Here is a 17,915-nt window from a genome sequence, read left to right as displayed (position 1 = left end):
AAGATTCCTTAATTATAGCCAGGCATTGGTGGCACACACCTTTATCCCAGCACTCAGGAGACAGAGGCAAGCAGATCTCTGTGAGTTCGAGGCCAGCCTGGTCTACAGAGTGAGTTCCAGAACAGGCTCCAAAGCAATACAGAGAAACCCTGTCTGGAAAAAACAAAAACAAATTATGTGTATGGGTGTTTTGGCTGCATGTCTGTGCACCAACCTATGCAGCTGAGGAGAGGGCAATAGATCGCCTGGAACAAGAGTTATGGAAGAGTTGTAAAAAGTGATTCCTGTCCCAGGTAAAGACTGGACAAGAGTGGTCAGAGATGTGGGGAGTCCAGACAGCTAGTGTTTCTTAACTGATGAGCCATCTCTCCAGCCCTTCAAGGGGCATTAAATCCCACCCACTAGGCACAGCAGGCTATTCCATCCTGCTCCAAAACCACACTAACCACCCACAGTCATAGTGTCTGGACTTTCTCAAACAAGACCAAATGTTGGCGGTTGAGGGATGGCAGTGTCTGGTGAAGCCACTGACCTGGGCCAAGCATGGCCAGATGCTCTGACAGGTGCTTTGGTGGGTGTTTTGGCAGGCGTTTTGGTAGGTGTTCACCACTTACTCCTTGGTTAAGTGACTTACAGAAGGAAGGGAAAATAGGAAGAAAGACTTACTCCCTCGATATAGATGCTGATGGTACCTAATTCAACACCTTGGGCAGAGCCAACAGAGGATGTCCTTGACTACACCTACTGACTTGAAGAGGGTAGGATGTTTTCTTGGAGATGGTTCGAGAGCCCCACACCTCCATTCTGGGTGGGCAGCTATCCAATCCTCCAGACTGTCCCTCCTGATCTCACTACTTAGGTTTCCTAGACTACATTGCTATTCTTATCAGCACCCTACATGACCACCCACTGCAAAGGTCCGAGACCATTCATCAGTGATAGATACTAAAAGAACTATGATGCCAACCCTTACTCCAAAACTCCTGGAGACTTCTGCTGCCTAACCCTGCACCATCCCAAAGTTCCTGGCTGTTAAGAGAGCTGAAGTCAGTACCAATTTGGGTATGTAGCAACATCATTTCACTCTGTAAAATGGACAAATTGGACTAACTACTCTGCGACTGGAGGTGCCTGGCAATTCACCTAAGGTAGGTAGAAGCTAGCTAGCTAGCTTCACTTATGCTTCCCCAAAGTGGCAAAGGCTGTGCCTCTTTCCTAGAGAATAGACTAATGGACTTAATGGACCATCAGAAAAAGCCTACTTCCAGAAGTTCCCAAGAGGGAGTGTGGCATGTGGTGGACAGACTCGACACAGGACCTCACAGGTTACCACTGAGCACTTCATGCTTGACTACCGAACACCCACAGCTCTCACTCGGCTTCTTAGGTCTTTTGGGTCTTAGGTAAGGCAACAGCACAGACCTGAACATGCCCAGATTAAGTGAGATGTAGGGAAACAGGCACAGAACAGCAGAGTAAAGCAGCAGAGGCCATAACTTCACTTTATTTGTTTCCTTCTTACACAAAACCATCCAAAAAACAAAAGAATAAGGCAAGGAAAAGGCTGGAAATTTGTTCAATGCACATGTTCTCAGGGCTGTTCCACAAGACTTTTCTTCCTTCTCCTGACTCCTGCTCTGAAGGCTGAGTACCTGTTCATGTTGCTTCATATCCAGCACTACTAATTCTTCACGTCCTAGCCAGAGGCTTTTGAAGATTGGTGGCTTGTGTCCCATCTTCTTTTTTGGAAACAGGGTCTCACTATGCAAGTCCTAGATGGCTTGAAACTTGTTAGGTAGACCAGCCTAGCCTTGAATTCACAGAGATCCACCTGTCTGTGCCTCCAGAGTGCTGGGATTAAAGGTGTGCACCACCATGCTTGGCAGTCCTAGAATGCCTACCCCTTGCCCACCATGGCATAAGGTAGGAAAGCAGACTGAACCGTTCCTCTCTGACGGGTGAAGGTCTCACAGATGAACGGTACCAGTAGCTATTCTGCACCTTCTGTGCTGTAGGAACAGAACTCAAAGCGCTTCCTTCCAAGGCTCAGCACTGCATACAGCACTAGAGGCCAATGGTATAGGAGCGGCCAGTAGGGTTGTGAATAGAAGAACAAACTGGCGCTGTCACTGCCCACTCATACCACACCTTCTTAGAATTGCTGCATCGCCAGAAACGCACGCAGATGCTCTGGCCTTCACGCACCGTAATGGGCTGCTGTAATAGGAAAGACAGGGAGGATCAGGTAGAGTTGATGAACTATACTTGGTAATGTGTTAGGGTAGGCAGAGATTAGAGGACAAACAGCCAGGTGTGGGGTACAAACCTAAAACTGTAGCACTCAGGAGGCTGAGGCAGGAGGATCAGGAATTGAAAGCCAACTTGGGCCATAATTCCAAACTATCTCAAAACCAAACAACAAAAGATAAACACAACAAAATATTCTGACCTTCATAAAACCTACCTATTGTGTCAAAATATGGAACACTCAGACAGAGAACAAAGGGTAGTGAATGCTATGAGCATGTAAAGGTGCCATGAAAACGCCCATGAGGAAGCCAACCTACTCTAGGAAGCCTGGAGAATGACCTGACAGTAGGAATGTTCCAGGAAACCTAGGGTAAATTAGCAGGATGGCGAGATAAGCAAAGAACCTCACAGGCAAAGCAGAGAGGAATAAAAGCTGGAGACAGGGCTGGGAGGCAGGAAAAAATCCACCAAACCAAACTCTGGTAACACTGTTTCAGATTTTCACCTAAGGACAGTGGAAGGCACTGAAGGGTTTAAGTAGTGAGGCAAATTCAAATTAGAGTTGTAAAAAGTGATTCCTGTCCCAGGTAAAGACTGGACAAGAGTGGTCAGAGATGTGGGGAGTCCAGCTAAGTCACTTAGGTAACCCCAACCAGGATGTACCAACTTCTCAGAGCAAGTGACAGAGCAGAACAGGGGTCACAGCCAACTAGCTGAGGGACAGAGCAAAACACCACTAACAGGTGCTCCCTGAGCCTACTGCCTTAAAGGTGATTCCTACCTTAATGGGGAAGAGGATGGGGAACCACGAGAACATCCCAGGAGAATGGGTCTCTGGACGGATACCTGTGGAGACAAACAGTGGAACCTGAGGTCTCCACTCTCCTGCTCACCTTGTTGACAAAGTTTCTTCTGTGACCATAACAAGGAAGAAACAAAGCTCTCCATCCCGACTCTGAGCTCCCACTAAATGAGTGTGCTGGACCAAAGTAACATCAACTAGTATTCAGCCTCAGCCTCAAAAGCTCCACAAAGGAGCCAAGCTTTCTGGAGTGGCCCAAGAACATATAGACTGAACAAATGCCACCCATGCTGTGATGCCCTCACACACTGTCCCAGACACTCACTCAGGGTGATGTCCCGATAGAGCACAGTCTCAAAGTAGCCTGCAAACCCGTGCAGCACTGTGTTCACCTCCACAGGGAACTCCAAGGTACAGTAGCGGTTGTTGTCGATCACAGGATCTGTTAGGAAAGATGTGGGTGGATGACAAAGGATCAGTAACCCTAGACAAGCTGGTAAAACTTGAATAAGATCTAGCACAAGATGACTAGATGCGCAGAACTGGGATAGTAAGGGGAGGAAGCGGGGCAGCTCACACCCTTCTCAGTCAGGATGGCCATGCATGAACCCACCTCGGTTGGGATGGCTGAAGGTAAAACAGGGCTGGGGTGCAGACAACTGGTGGAAGTTGTGCAGCCGAACCACATAAGGCATCTCAAACTGTGCCTGCACAGTGAGAAAACAAGAACTGGAGAACACAGACAGACAGGAGGTACCAACCTCCCCAGGGAAAGCCCAACCCAGGACCAAAGGACAGACAAAACACTGATTCACTCCATCCATTCTTCTCCTTCACTTCATCATCTGCTCCACAGGAAGAAGACAGAAACTGAAGTACATCCCCACCTTCCAGAAAAGCAGCTTTTTACCTCAGGGTCACGGTCCTTTTCCCGACAGGCTCGGACCTCATTGTACAACTTAGAGGAAGAAATGGGAGCCAGGAAGGAGGTATATTCTCCAGGGATGCTCACGCCATCGTCTACAGAGCAACAGGGTGAAGTCAGTTTTCAGAGGGAGGGAACTGGCATGTTCACACTAGCTGCAGGCTCAAACAATATAAGCCAAGGCTTCTATTGATGTGGCAGGAAGACAGGCTGATGTCCCATAGGGTTTCCACTTTTAGGATAATTTAGAGCCACGGATTAAAAGTAGAGAAATGTAACAGAGTCATGCACTACTTAGTAACACAACAAATTCTGGGATGAATGTTAAACTACTATGTGAAGACAATAGTCCTTACCCAAACTAAGATGACTACGATGTCCCTGATGACATATCCTATGGGGCCACATCGTGTAAAAGCCCACTGCTGGTGACTATCATTAGGCAAGGCATAATAACTGCACTCTAATCTGATGGTTTTGAATTTTATGGAGATCATAAGAGCCCATGAAAATTCCCAGTGAACATTAAATTCAAGTACCCCCTTATGGTAGAGATTGTATCCAGAGCCTCATTTTAGGTATATGCTCTATGGCTAGGTCCTGCCCCTGGCCCACAAAGTACATACATATTATATCAACTCAGGGAGTCTACAGACCTTAGGTAAAGGATCTCTAGTCCACCCACTTACAGCTCGCTCAGAAGTTTTGCTATATTACATCTTTTCTAATCTAGCAAACAGCAGTTCAAAGCTGTATGATCTGATCCAAGTCAATTCCCTAGGCTGTTTCCCGAACCAACAATCAACTACCTCATACACCCAACCTGGACAAACCTTTCAGGAAGTGCTGTGCTCCATCCAGACACTCAGGTGACAGCTCGTTGTCAGCAAAGGAGCCCAGAAGCTCACTGACAATGATGTCTGCTTTCTCTGGAGCCACCCATTCCCGCATGTCTGATGAGACGACTGTCACCTGACTCCCCCATTCTTCAAACTGCCAGTTCTCTAGCCTGAAACAGAGGTGACAGAATGAGAACAGCAGGGCTGGAAACTGGGACCCAGGACAAGCTGCCTAGGAAGCAGGCTGCTACTCACGTCACCACAGCATTGGGGTTCTTCTCCACAGCATACAGCCTTATCCGTCTGTCAGCCTGCTTGGCTGCCCTGAGGGATGCATTCACCAGAGGGCCCCGGCCTGCGCCCAGCACCATCAGTACCCTGAGAGAAGGGAAGCATCAAGCAAACTGAGCAGGTGGAGAATCAGGTGCAGAGCTCCCCAGGAACACAAGGAAAGCACTCACTGGACATTGGTCTCCTTTTCCTCTTCTGGTACTCGGTCGAGCAAACATTTGTAGATAGCCTGAGGGAGGAGAGAAACCCTCACAGTTGCAATCCCTTCTTCATGATCTTACCCTGTGCTTTGCCACCTTGAAGCCAACACTAACCTGCTGATACTGAGAGTATTTGATGGGGTCCTTTTCAAATACTTCATATGTCTGAGATTCCAGATTGTCCATCAGTGGCTGAGAAGTGACAGGAAAGAAGAAGCTGGACGGTTAGGGGAAATGGCCAAGATACCAAAAGTCTCCCATTGCTCCCTGAATTTTAATAGACCTGGACCATTTACTCTAAGAGGTATCCCTTGCCCATATCTATTGCTATTATTAATATTATTATTTTATTGTGGCTTTTTGAGGTTTTTTTCCAATTAAAAAATACTTTTGTATGGGCCTTTTGCCTGTTTGTATGTCTGCACATCACATTCAGGCAGTGCTTGGGGAAAGGGCACCAAAAGCATCAGATCTTTTGGGATGGAGTTGCAGTTGTGAGCCACCATGGGAGTGCCGGGAATCAAATCCAGGTCCTCTGGAAGCAAAGCCAGCACACTCTTAACTGCTGATTAACCTCTCCAATCCCTCCTCTCACCTTTGTAAATGTACTCCAAACCTACCTGAAGTGGGGATTGCAGGTAGTCTTCATAGCCTTTGGCAAAGAGTTCATAAGCATTGGGTGGCGGACGATTTTGGCTTAAGTATTCCAAGTACTGGAGGTAGGAGCAGAACTCCTTCTCTGAGTGATGGTTGGTTCCAGTGATGATAAACTGCACTTCCAACTGTGAGAGAAGTCAGACCATGAGACCCAGCCCACAACTAGATTCGTAGACATTATGGTTTATGACCAAAAGCCTTAACATAAAATAAAACCCACACCAACAGTTCTCCAGCATCAACCCCCAAAAAGGTGGGGCTTTGATAAATCTATAAAGTCATCATCTTGATTCAAAGGGCCACAAGTGAGGGGGTCCCTGCAGGTGTCATGGCAGGCAGGGAAACGATCTGCAAAGAGGTGAGAATGAAAACCCAGTTCAGCCTGACTTAGGCTGGATCAAACTTTGAGAGTCTGATGCCAGGCGGTTTATTGTCCAAGCATATTTAAACACAGCAGAATTTGAGAAAAAGTTTCCTGGTGTAATACAATCCCCAGTACACAAAACTCAACTCAAAGTATCTGTCATTTCTTTCAAGAAGACTAGTTCTAGACATAGGCTACCTATATATACTAGCTTAAGGGCCTAAGGAAAGATCTGGCATGGTCTCCGTTATACAGATAGCATAGAGGTCATCTGGGCTATTAGTCATATCTGGGAGTTTTGGGGAAGCCCCTTGCTATATAGATAATGTAAGAGTCATTTAGACTACTAGCCACCTATGATCCTGGTTGTGGAGACTTTGATATGGCCTGGCCCAATAGATAACACAGATCACCAGATAACAGATTAATCACTCCCATTCCTAGCTTTCTAGATGGAAAAACAGGTTTTCCATCCTTCCCTTTGAAAGGACAATCCTGCATACTTAACATTCCTGGCTTCTCTGGTGATCTGTGAGTGCAATATCCTTCACATTCCCCCCACACAAGGACCTTCACACTCCCTATACACACACAAGGGCCTTCACACTTCCACACACAAGGGCCTTTAACTTCTTACTCGTTCACCTGTTTGCTTTGAGACAAACAGGCCCTGGCTGGCCCAAAAGGCCAGGTTGAGCTGGAACTCAGAGATTCAGAGATCTGCTTGCCTCTGCCTCCCAGTGCTGGCAGGTATATCAGCACACCCAACCTCCTTTTCTAGAAATCACCAAAATAAATAAATAAATAAATAAATAAATAAATAAATAAATAAATCACATGACCCTCCTCCAGAAGGAAAAAAATCATGTACAAATGAATAAGTCAGGAGATACAATTGAGTCACCCACCTTGAGAAGTCGGAAGATCAGCCTCTGCTGCATCTTAGAAAGAACAGGAAATCCCTTCTTGTTGGTTAGGAAAATGCTGGTGGGGAGAATGGCTGCTTTGATGGGCTCTCCAAGCCAACGATCAATGACGTGATTAGATGGGAGGTCAGCTCCAATTTCAAGAGCTACACAAAGAAGAAAAGGCCTATCATCTGCTGTTAGGCAGGGAGCCCTGCCTTACTGGGTGCAAGTTTTTTCCTTCTGTTGAAAACTGGTAGTTGAGCTTAGGGAAAACAGCCAAAATACCCAGTACACACAGAAAACTCATTTCTTTCTCCCCCTTTTTAGACAAGTTCTCCCTGTATAGTCTTGGGTGGCTTTGAACTCACAGAGATCCACCTCCCTTGTTTGGGATTAAATGTGCATAAAAATAGAATAGAGTGGGTCTCAAGTAGCCCAGTAAGCACTGAACTTCCTGTGAACGTCTGATCCTCCTGCCTCCACCTCCTAAGTGCTGGGATTGCAGGCATGTGCCATTACATCTGGCTTTATGTGTGCTATGGATCTCACTTAAGACTTCATGTATATAGGCAAGCAATGTTCTACCAATTGCCTCATACCCCCCTTATGAAACTGTCGATCTTTTTTTTTTTTTTAGATTTATTTTATTTTTATTTATATGCACATATGTGTGTATATTACATACACCATGCATGTGCAGTTACCCATGGAGGCCAGAAGATGGCATCAAATCCTTTGGAGCTAGCGTTAATGTGCAGTTGTGAGCTGATCAATGTGGGTGCTGGTCTCTGAACGCTGGTCCTCAGTAAGAGCAGTAAGCACTCTCAACCACTGAGACTGCTGGGGTTTTGTTTTTGTTTTGTTTTTGAGACAGGGTTTCTCTGTGTAACAGCCCAAGCTATCCTGGAACCAGCTCTGTAGATCATGTTGGCCTCAAACCCACAGAGATCTGTCTACCTCTGCTTCCCAAGTGCCTGTATTATTAAAAGCTTGCACAACCACCATCTGTGTGTTTTGTTTTAAAACAAACAAACAAAACAATCACAGCCTCTCTATGTAGCCCTGACTGTTCTGGAACTTTCTAAACTGATAATTCTTATTTTTGGTTTTTGTTTTCCAAGACAGGGTCACTCTGTCTAGCCTTGGCTGTCCTGGAACTCTGTTAACAATCCTGGCCTCTGCCTCCCAAGGCGTACACCACCACTGATCGGCTATTTTTGTTTTTTGTTTCGTTTTGTTGAGCTAGGGTTTACATAATTCTAGCTCTCCTAGAATTCACAGAGTAGATAGACCAGGCCAGCCTTAAACTCAAAGAGATCTACCTGCCTTTGACTCCCAAGCCCTGGGATGAAAACTGGTGGGCCACCACACCCAGGATGCTGATTCTTACTCTTAGGTGGGAGGTTACTCCTGTCCCAGGACCCTTATGGACTTACCTACTGCAATTCTCTTGCTATAGTCACACAGAGTCCGGAAGTTATGCCACCTGTCCAGAATCAGAAACAAAGCCACTGTCAAATGCATACTGCTTACAAATCAAGGAGCTCTTCTACCAGTTCCCCCATATCCCTTACCCCACCCCACACAGGTAAAGCGGCAAGAGGAGATATACCACATCCATGTCTTCTCCTCCCCACTGTACTCCTCTGTGTGTGTAGTTGGGACATTCTCAATGACATCATCTCTCAGGTCCTCCGGTGCCACCAAGGGCACCCTCATCCAGAACTGCATATGAACAGGTACCATTAGTTAGAACACTGTTTTCAATTAATTGGGCCCAGAAAGATTCCCTCAAAAGATCTTTACCCTTATGCAAATACCTCCCTTGTCTTTTAACTAGAAGCAATGAAGTATTTTCTATGATTTGGCTTTGTTTTACAGTGCTAAGACCCACACCCAGAGGCTCATGTATGTTAGGCAAGTGATCTACCACTGAGCTGCACCTTTAGCCCCATAGAGTCTGCTCTGAAACTCTCGACACACCACTTAGAGATTGGGGGTTGGTCAGGGTATTGATGGTACAGGCTTTTAGTCCCAGCCCTCAGAGTCAGAGGCAGGCAGATCTCTGTGAGTATGAGGCCAGCCTGGACTACAGAGTGAGTTCCAGGACAGGTTCCAAAACAATACAGAGAAACCCTGTCTCAAAGGAAAAAAAGAGAGAGAGAGAGAGATTGGGGGTTGGGGGAGGGACAGTACTGACATTTCCATTTGACCAAATGCACTGGGGCATAGCATAACACAGCTGACTATCATGATAGGCAGCAGGAAAGAAGCCATACCATGGAAGAGTGGTGGCCGGTGTGGATGTGGTTGGTCAAAACTCTGGCCAGGTTTGTGTTATCTTCCTGATTCAGGGGCAACAGGAAAGCTGGAAGACCTAGATATGCCCCAAAATTCAGCTCCTGTAACATAGCCTGAAACACATGGAAAGAGAAAGCCATTAAGAACTAGGAACCACATACTTTCGGGGTAAGTGGATCTGGCATTGTGGCCCAGGCTGTCTGGAATTCACTATGTTAGCTTAATTTGGCCTTGAGTTGGAGGTAATCCTCAGCCTTCAGTCCTTCAAGTAGCTCTGTAGACCAGGCTGGCCTCGAACTCATAGAGATCACCTGCCTCTGCCTCCCCAGTGCTGGGTTAAAGGTGTGTGCCACCTATGCTTGGCTATTTTTGTCTTTTTGAGATAGGGCCTGTCTATGTAGTCCTGGCTATCCTAGAACTATGTAGACCAGGCTAGCATTGAACTCAAACTTTAGAGCAAGCTGGCATCCAACTCAGAGATATGCCTGCCTCTGATGAGTTACAGATGTGAACTACCACACACAGCATCAGACTCTTTTAACTTTACTGATTTACCAGGTTCTGGGGAGTAGGAGTTACTCTCCTAACCCAATTTGATGACAGAACTAATTTCTTTCCTTTTTTTTCCCCCTCTCCTTTTATTTTCCTGGCTTGGGACTCTCAATCCTCCTTCATTATCTTCCGGTGTGGAACAGCCTCCCTTACACCGAGGGTATAGGTAGGGGCCACAATTAGTCAGATCCAATCTTTAAAAGGACCCCACAGAAAAACCAAACGGCCTTACCGCCTCAGAGTTCCTTCTGATCCTCTCCACTTTTGAGTCTGGACGAATCCACGGAGAAAGTTTCCCCACAATTAGCGTATTCCAGTCTGCACTCCCCCACCCAAGAAAAGACAAAGACTCAGTGAGGTGAGGTCTGGCATTTTCTTGCTCAATTTCTAGTTCTCAGTAGGAAATAGTAGAGATGAAAACAAGCGTTTCTCTCTCAAATACAGAGATAGCCTGATGAAGAATGGGGGTGTTACCTATATCACAGGGGTTAACCAGTATAACCAAGTCAGAAAAGAGGGAATTGAAGACCCATGAAGAAGTTATTACTGCCTCTAACAAACAAGGGGCACATGGGATGGTCCCTACCCCTTCCTGACAGCAGTAGGTCTGATCGTGTCTGGGGGCCAGGCCGATTCTTAGCAGGTTCCTGAGTGAACTCCCTCTTGAAACGCGGGTGGAAGACAGGCATGCAGAGGAAATCAAACCTACAACCGCGACAGACTCAGAATTATCATGTAAAGTGAGGACGCAGAGCTCCAACCAACTAGGTTTAAACTATCTTGATTTTGCACAGTTCTATAAAGGCATCAGTCACCCCCTGGGCTACGAGTTCAACCCATCTTGGGACATTTCACTTTCCCTACACTGTGCATCAATTCTTCCTAAAACACGAAAAAGATGAATGAGAAAAGCTGGAAATCCATGGCAAATGGCATTCTTTCTTTCCTGGCAACACTGGCTTTCCAGGACTGTCAAATCCAGATTTGTCCCAATACTGCCCATGCCTCCCCCTGCCAGATTCTCTTCTCTCGCGTGCCTCCTCATACTTCCTTCCATATCAAATAATTTCAGCCTCCAAGGCCCTAGACGGAATGACTTGCGTCCCGTTTTCAATTTACCCAACAACTCCCCTGACTTTGAACTCGGTGACCACACGCCTCCCAGAATTTCATCCTCTCGTTCCTAGAACCCAAGTCTTCCCCACTCAAGGAGTAATGGTGTCTCCAGCCCTCATCCCTTGCGGGGAACTATCTGCCCTCCTTGGTCCCCAAATTTAAATCCCGCATTCCTCTGGCGGAGGTCCAGCCCTCACCCCTGCTTGGCCACAGCACCCAGTGTGTCCGCTATTTCGGGGACGCAATTCAGGTCCCTCCCGCTGGACACGCGGCTGCCACCGGCACCTCCGACTGCCATCGCCGCCATCTTTTCCCTCGCGCGGCCCACGCCGGGATTCCTTGCTACTAGGGACCAATCACAACGCTGAGAACAGTCCCCGGGAGGCGGGACAAGTCGCCTTAACAACCAGAGCGTCTTCACAGCTCCAGAGCGGAGGCGGAGGGACCGAGCGGCCGCTCCCGCCAATCCACAGGCCGCACGGTAACGTAGGCGTGGCTCCCAGGCTCGACCAATGACAGACTGTCACTGGTGACGCTCTGCAATCTCCCAGAATGCCCTGTCCATCTGAAGCACTCTAAAGGAAGACTACAGGACCCATGCAACCCTGCAGTTAGCCTGAAGTATCATCATCGAGCTACAGCAAAATGTCTGCGGGCCAGTGGCGCAATGGATAACGCGTCTGACTACGGATCAGAAGATTCCAGGTTCGACTCCTGGCTGGCTCGTTGGGACTGGTACTCCTTTATTTGCATCCCTTGCTAATCTAGTTTCCTAAACTACTAGTCCTGAAATGTTTTTCATGCCTTGTCTCGCAGCCGCTTTATTTCCTTCACTATCTTCCTTACGCTGTCATTTTCAGGCCTTAACCTGGTTCCGTATTTCAGCCATCCCATGCTGGCGTGTCTCATTACCCATTTCAAAGTTGTTTCTCGTATAATTAAGTGAATCTGAGCATGAAAATTACTAGTGAATGGACTAGTGAATGGACTATTAAGATGAGCTTTGTCTCATTACTAAGTTACACTTAAAAACAGACTGCAGTAACTTAGCCACTAATCCCTAGTGATTCTGTCTCAAACAGATGTCAATAAACATCGCGCACGCACACCCCTCAGAGAAATGGAATTCATGAGAGATTACAGTGCCCAGGAGTCACGAAACGGCCTCGCAGAGGACCAAGAGAATCTACGTTTCCCCATGTCAACCGCTGGAAAAGGAGGAAATGGCAGAGGCAAGGAAGGACCTAGGAGGGAAACGGGAAACACATACCTGAAGGCAAGAAGCGCATAGATGTTGAGGACCGTCCAGGCCAATCTGTGGGGGCCTTTTCTCAGCTGAAATTCCCTCTGCCTTGTGTCAGCTTGACAAAACAAACAAACAAAGAAATTAACCAGGACAAGGAGGCATTGACAGAATCCAGGGACTCGGGGGGGGGGGGGGGAATGGGGCGAAATGCAGCGGTTTGCCCTTGAAGTGGGAGCGCTCAGGGAAAATCAGATTTGGGGTTCGGGTGTACAGAATGGTCATCTAGAGAGTACTGTGTGATAGAGAGTGGCAGGAACAGTGATCTGAACCAGACGATGTTTGGATGTTTCCAGACAAGGAGTCTTGACTAGTGAGATCTCCATGGATTCTGGAGGAATCTTCACAACACAGGAAGGTCGTGGATAAAATGTGCCCTAAGGAACCCTGGGTGAATTAAGTCACACACACACACACACACACACACACACACACACACACACACACACAAAAACACACACAAACACACACACACACACACACACACACACACACACTGGTATCCCATAAGAACAGTCAGGAAACCAGAAAACCAAGAAAATTCACCATGAGGGGTTGAGGATGTTTTTGTAGCACCCCACCACCACCCCATCACAACACCAACAACAACCTCCCACCACCACCACCTCCACCACCCCATTACCCCACCACCACCACCACCACCACAACAACAACAACCTCCAACCACCACCACCTCCACCCCACCACCCCATTACCCCACCACCACCACCACCACCACAACAACAACAACCTCCAACCACCACCACCCCACCACCCCATTACCCCACCACCACCACCACCACCACAACAACAACAACCTCCAACCACCACCACCCCACCACCCCATTACCCCACCACCACCACCACCACCACAACAACAACAACCTCCCACCACCACCACCACCACCTCCACCACCCCATTGCCCCACCACCACCACCACCTCCACAACAACAACAACCTCCCACCTCCACTCCACCACCCCTTTTGCTGCTCCAGGATCTTATGCAGGAGACCATATCATGTTTAGTTGCATGTGTCCTTAGGCTCCTGTTGACTATAACTATCTCTCAAATGTTCTTTATTCCTAATGATTGTTAATTTTTATGATGTAAGATGCCCTTCTGTTGGAACTTGTCCCATGTTTTTCTTGTGATTAGACTGGGAAAGAAAATCCGAGCTAAGTGGTCATCCCCATTCTTGGCGTTTTGAAACAAGGTTTTCCTCTGTAGCTGAGGCTGGCTTGGAAGTCACCATATAACCCAGGTTGAGCTCAAATTTTCAACAATCACCCTGACTTGTGCCATTTTCATCACATACTATTAAGGGTGTGTTCTATCAGCATGGCTCATAACTGTTAATGTTGGCTTTTATCACCTGGTGGAAGGAGTTTCTCAGATTTTTCCACAATACAGTAATTGGCCCTCCAGGTACAGAGGTGCAGTTGTAGACCTATGGTCCCTGCTTCTTGGGAAGCTGAGGCTGGAAGATCTCTTAAAACCAGCCCAGATGCACAAACTCTCTCCTCTCTCTCTCTCTCTCTCTCTCTCTCTCTCTCTCTCTCTCTCTCTCTCATTCTCCACACACACACACACACACACACACACACACACACACCTCTCTTTCCTTCTCCACCAATGACAAGACAATTTTCCACACTATACTTTTTGAAAGGATGCCACTCTGCTGGCCCCTGTCCACATCTCGGGAATGGATAACTACAGACTGTCTCCTGTAGGGGGCAGATCCCTAGAATTTATTTACAATTCCTCCCTGCAGATCTTTCCAGTAGGTGGATGTCTGTGGGAACTGAGTGTTCAGCTCACAATTCAAGAGATAAAACACTGCTAAGGAGGCTTCCTTTCTCTCTGCCTCAGCTGTGCCCAGCCAACTGCAGCCACCAAAGTCTTGTTAGATGTTTGTTCTTTTAGAAGATAAATGTCTAGTTGTGGACCATCTGTGTTTCTGGGATTTCAAGGTAGCGGTTGTTACATTGACTGTTAAAAAGCCATACGTGAGAAGGAAAGAAGAAAAACCTGTGAAATGCTGTGTTTTCACTAGTTACAATAATTTTCAAGAGTGTAGACATTTATGGGGCTGAATTTCTTCCATCTATGTTGTCTTTGTTCTTGTTAAAACCGGCTTTAATCACCTATTGAGTACGATGCTCAGCATTCCTGGGAATTCCATCCCACATTACTCCTGCTGTTTCCCACGACCTTTTCCTGTGTCGCTGGGGAGGGGGAAAAGATGTAACTACAGGTTTGTGTATAGCAAGAAGGAAAGGACTGACACAACAAGAACAGAGAGATCAGGTTAGTGAGGCGCTCAGTGGGTAAAGCACTCACCACACACGCCTGGCGGCCCAGAGCCCTACCAAAGAGGAAGAACGGATTCCCAAAAGTCATCCTCTGACCTCAAAAACTCCAGATCGATCACAGGTGTACAACAGGACAGGGGCCTTTGCTGGGATGCAGGCAGGCATGGAAGAAGGCCAAATAGTCTAGGTAAGAAATCAGGCTGCAGTGGGTGAGGCCAGCCTGATCTACAGTTTCAGGGCAGCCAGGGATACACAGAGAAATGCTGTCTTGAAAAAACAATAAATAAATAAACAAATAAGTGTAAAAAATAATAAATAAACTCACTTTTCCAGTAGACACGAATAACAGATCAGAGCATTGGAGAGTTTTGGGAAGGAGAGGGGAAGGGAAAGGAGGGGAGGGAGGGAGAGACACCACCCCCAGATAGAGCTCTCCCCCTGCTGTTATCCCCTGTCTTCAGGCTCAGTTTTATTTGGCTGAGTTTGTGCCTTTGTTTAAACACCTCCTCTCAGTCTTACGTGCACTGTTCTTTTGTTATGCCGGCCTTCCTGAGACCCTCCTTCACTCACCCCTGCACCAGCTTGGCCAGAAGCCCTCTTCAACACCTACACAATGGCCCGCTTGACCCTCCCACTGCTCCAAATTGCTTCTTTACAATCAGAGCCTTCCTCTGGCTATGAAAGTGGCAGGGTTACTGAGGCAAAATAATCTGTGCCAATTTGCATTTTCTTCTGTGTCATCTCTATTATACAGTATTAATCTGCCAAGACAAATAGGAAGCAGGGACTGTTCTAAACATAGAAAATGATAGAAAGCTACTCACTTTATGTATGAAGCAAAAACACAGCCAGTATCAAAAACTGTCAAAAGCTGCACACAAAAAGGCTCTGGACCAATTCTATCTTATGGATATAAAACTCCAGAGATAATTAGAATTCTTAAAATCAATATATTGCTGTAGTGATTAAATAACACAGCCAAATAGCGCTTATCTCAAAATTAATACAAGAATTGGTATTAAAATATATAGATATATAATATACATGTATGTATGTATCTTGCTTTTGAGACTGGGCACTGGGAAGGGATTCAGGAGGCTAAGGCAAGGGAGTTGCTTTGAGTTTAAGGCCATCCTGGGCTACCCCTGCTACCCTGTATCACACACACACACACACACACACACACACACACACACACACACGTTTCCACATGATGGCAAGAGGCCAGGGCTGTAGCTCCTTTGGTAGAGAGCCCTAGCATGGACAAAGACTCAGCCTCTGCTCCTAGCACAGCATAAACAGGATATGGTGGCAGGCACAGCAATCTCAACACTCAGGAGGTAGAGGCAAGAGGATCAGGAGTTCAGGTCATTCTCCATAGCAAAGCAAATTTGAGAGCAGCCTGGGATACATGAAATATTATCTCAAAAAAAAACAACAAAAAAAAAAAAAAAAAAAAAACCATGGTGTTGTGTTTTCACCTGTGTATCGGCACACGTGTGTGTCACATATGTGCATGTGTGTGGAGACCAGAGGCTGCTGTGGGGCATCTTCCTTAGTAACTCTTCACTTTATGTATTGAGGCACAGGGTTTTGCTTGAGTGAGGTTGTTGGAGGATTTCCTATCTCTGCCTGCAGGGTTTTAGGGTCCCAGGCAGGCTGCTGTACCGCCAGCTTCTGTGTGGGTGAGGATCTGAAGTCTGCCCCTTATACCCAGGACTGCCAGCTCCTCAGCTCTCAGCCACAATTCTAAAGGAGCCTTTTGTTCACTGATTTATTTTTAAATGCCACTCGAATTTGATCCCAAGGAGGGGAGAATCTACAAGTTGTCCTCTGACCTCTACAATGTGACTGAGCACTCAGACACAAACACACACACAAATGCTTCGAAATATGGTAAAGGTGGGGTGGGGGGGAGGGTGTGGCTGGAGAGATGGTTCAGAGGTTAAGAGCACTGGCTGCCCTTTCAGAGATCCTGAGTTCAAGTCCCAGCAACCACATGGTGGCTCATACCTGTCTATAACTTCAATATCTGACACCCACACATAGACATACATGCAAGCAAAATACCAAAGCAAATTATTAAATTTTTATTTATTAAATTATTAAAAAAGAAATATGATAAGAATAATCAGTCCAGTGATATTAACTTCCTTTAATTCTAGCACTCAAAAGGATGAGGCAGGAGGATCTTTATGAGTTCCAGACCAGTCTACAAAGAGAGTTCCAGGACAGCCAGAGGTATTTCACAGGGAAACCCTGTCTTAAAAAACAAAAATAAATAAATACATTGTATTAAGTGTTGACTTTTGGTTTGCTTTGGGTTTTGAGACTGAGGCACTCCAACTCTTAGAAATATTCATGCCTCATTCTCCAGCATGCTGGAGTTTCAGGTTTGAGGTACCATACTAGCTCTAAGCTATGATTTTGTGTGTCAAGTTCTATGAAAACATTTGCACATTCACAAGAACCTGTGACATTGGAAGTATTTGTTCTTCCCACAGAGTGAAGGAAATTATGTCTAGAAGGCTAAGCTGCTGCAGATCAAGGTCAGCTGACTCCAGAGCCTTTTATCTTAGCCTTAAGACATAGTATCCTAGGCAAGGCTATGGTGGTGTATACCTTTAGTCCCAGCACATAGGAGGCAGAGGTAGGTGGATCTGTGTGAATTTGAGGCCAGCTCTGGTCTACATAGTGAATTCCAGGACAGCCAGAGCTATACAGAGAAACTGTCTAGAAAAAACAAAAAACACAACAAAAAAAGGACACATCATCTAGTCAAGTGTGGTGGCCCAAGCCTTCACGCCCAGTACCCATGAGGCACAGTCATGTGGATCTCTGTAAGTTTCAAGAAATGCTAGCCTGCATATCAATTTCCAGGACATCCAGGGTCTAATAACAAATGCATGTGTGCACATGTGCGAGCGCGCGCCCACACACACACACACACACACACACACACACACACACACACACACGAGTTCCAAGGCAGTTTTTCTCTGGGCTGTATGGTCTCTTGACTTCACCCTCATTCTCCTCTGCCCATAGCCAGACCAGCCAACAACAGTCTGTTTGGCTCAGCCTCTGGA

General features: G+C 46.6%; 1 protein-coding gene and 1 non-coding gene across 3 annotated transcripts; one reads left to right on the top strand and one right to left on the bottom strand.

Moving 5' to 3' along the window:
- Nucleotides 1-1,476: 1,476 nt before the first annotated feature.
- On the bottom strand, nt 1,477-12,626 carry Prmt5 (protein arginine methyltransferase 5). 2 transcript variants are annotated; one of them, XM_051195726.1, is made up of 17 exons: nt 12,476-12,626; nt 10,676-10,794; nt 10,322-10,407; nt 9,516-9,650; nt 8,849-8,961; nt 8,673-8,722; nt 7,237-7,400; nt 5,928-6,089; nt 5,422-5,499; nt 5,278-5,336; nt 5,072-5,194; nt 4,811-4,986; nt 3,963-4,072; nt 3,666-3,759; nt 3,378-3,494; nt 3,032-3,096; nt 1,477-2,217 (listed from the first exon to the last, which is right to left on the bottom strand). In XM_051195726.1, the coding sequence occupies exons 2-17, from the start codon at nt 10,776-10,778 to the stop codon at nt 2,065-2,067; spliced, it is 1,788 nt and encodes a 595-aa protein (XP_051051683.1). In that variant the 5' UTR covers nt 10,779-10,794; nt 12,476-12,626; the 3' UTR covers nt 1,477-2,064. The 2 variants fall into 2 exon arrangements, with proteins under 2 accessions (XP_051051683.1, XP_051051682.1); XM_051195725.1 differs by lacking the exon at nt 12,476-12,626 and adding an exon at nt 11,403-11,565.
- Nucleotides 11,859-11,931, top strand: Trnar-acg (transfer RNA arginine (anticodon ACG)). The gene has a single exon. It is a non-coding gene; the product is annotated as a tRNA-Arg (tRNA).
- Nucleotides 12,627-17,915: the final 5,289 nt, after the last annotated feature.

Source organism: Phodopus roborovskii, unplaced genomic scaffold (assembly GCF_943737965.1).
Source record: "Phodopus roborovskii unplaced genomic scaffold, PHOROB, whole genome shotgun sequence".
Taxonomy (NCBI): domain Eukaryota; kingdom Metazoa; phylum Chordata; class Mammalia; order Rodentia; family Cricetidae; genus Phodopus; species Phodopus roborovskii.
Note: the sequence above shows the minus strand (reverse complement) of the source record. Positions and strands in the feature narration are given on the sequence as shown.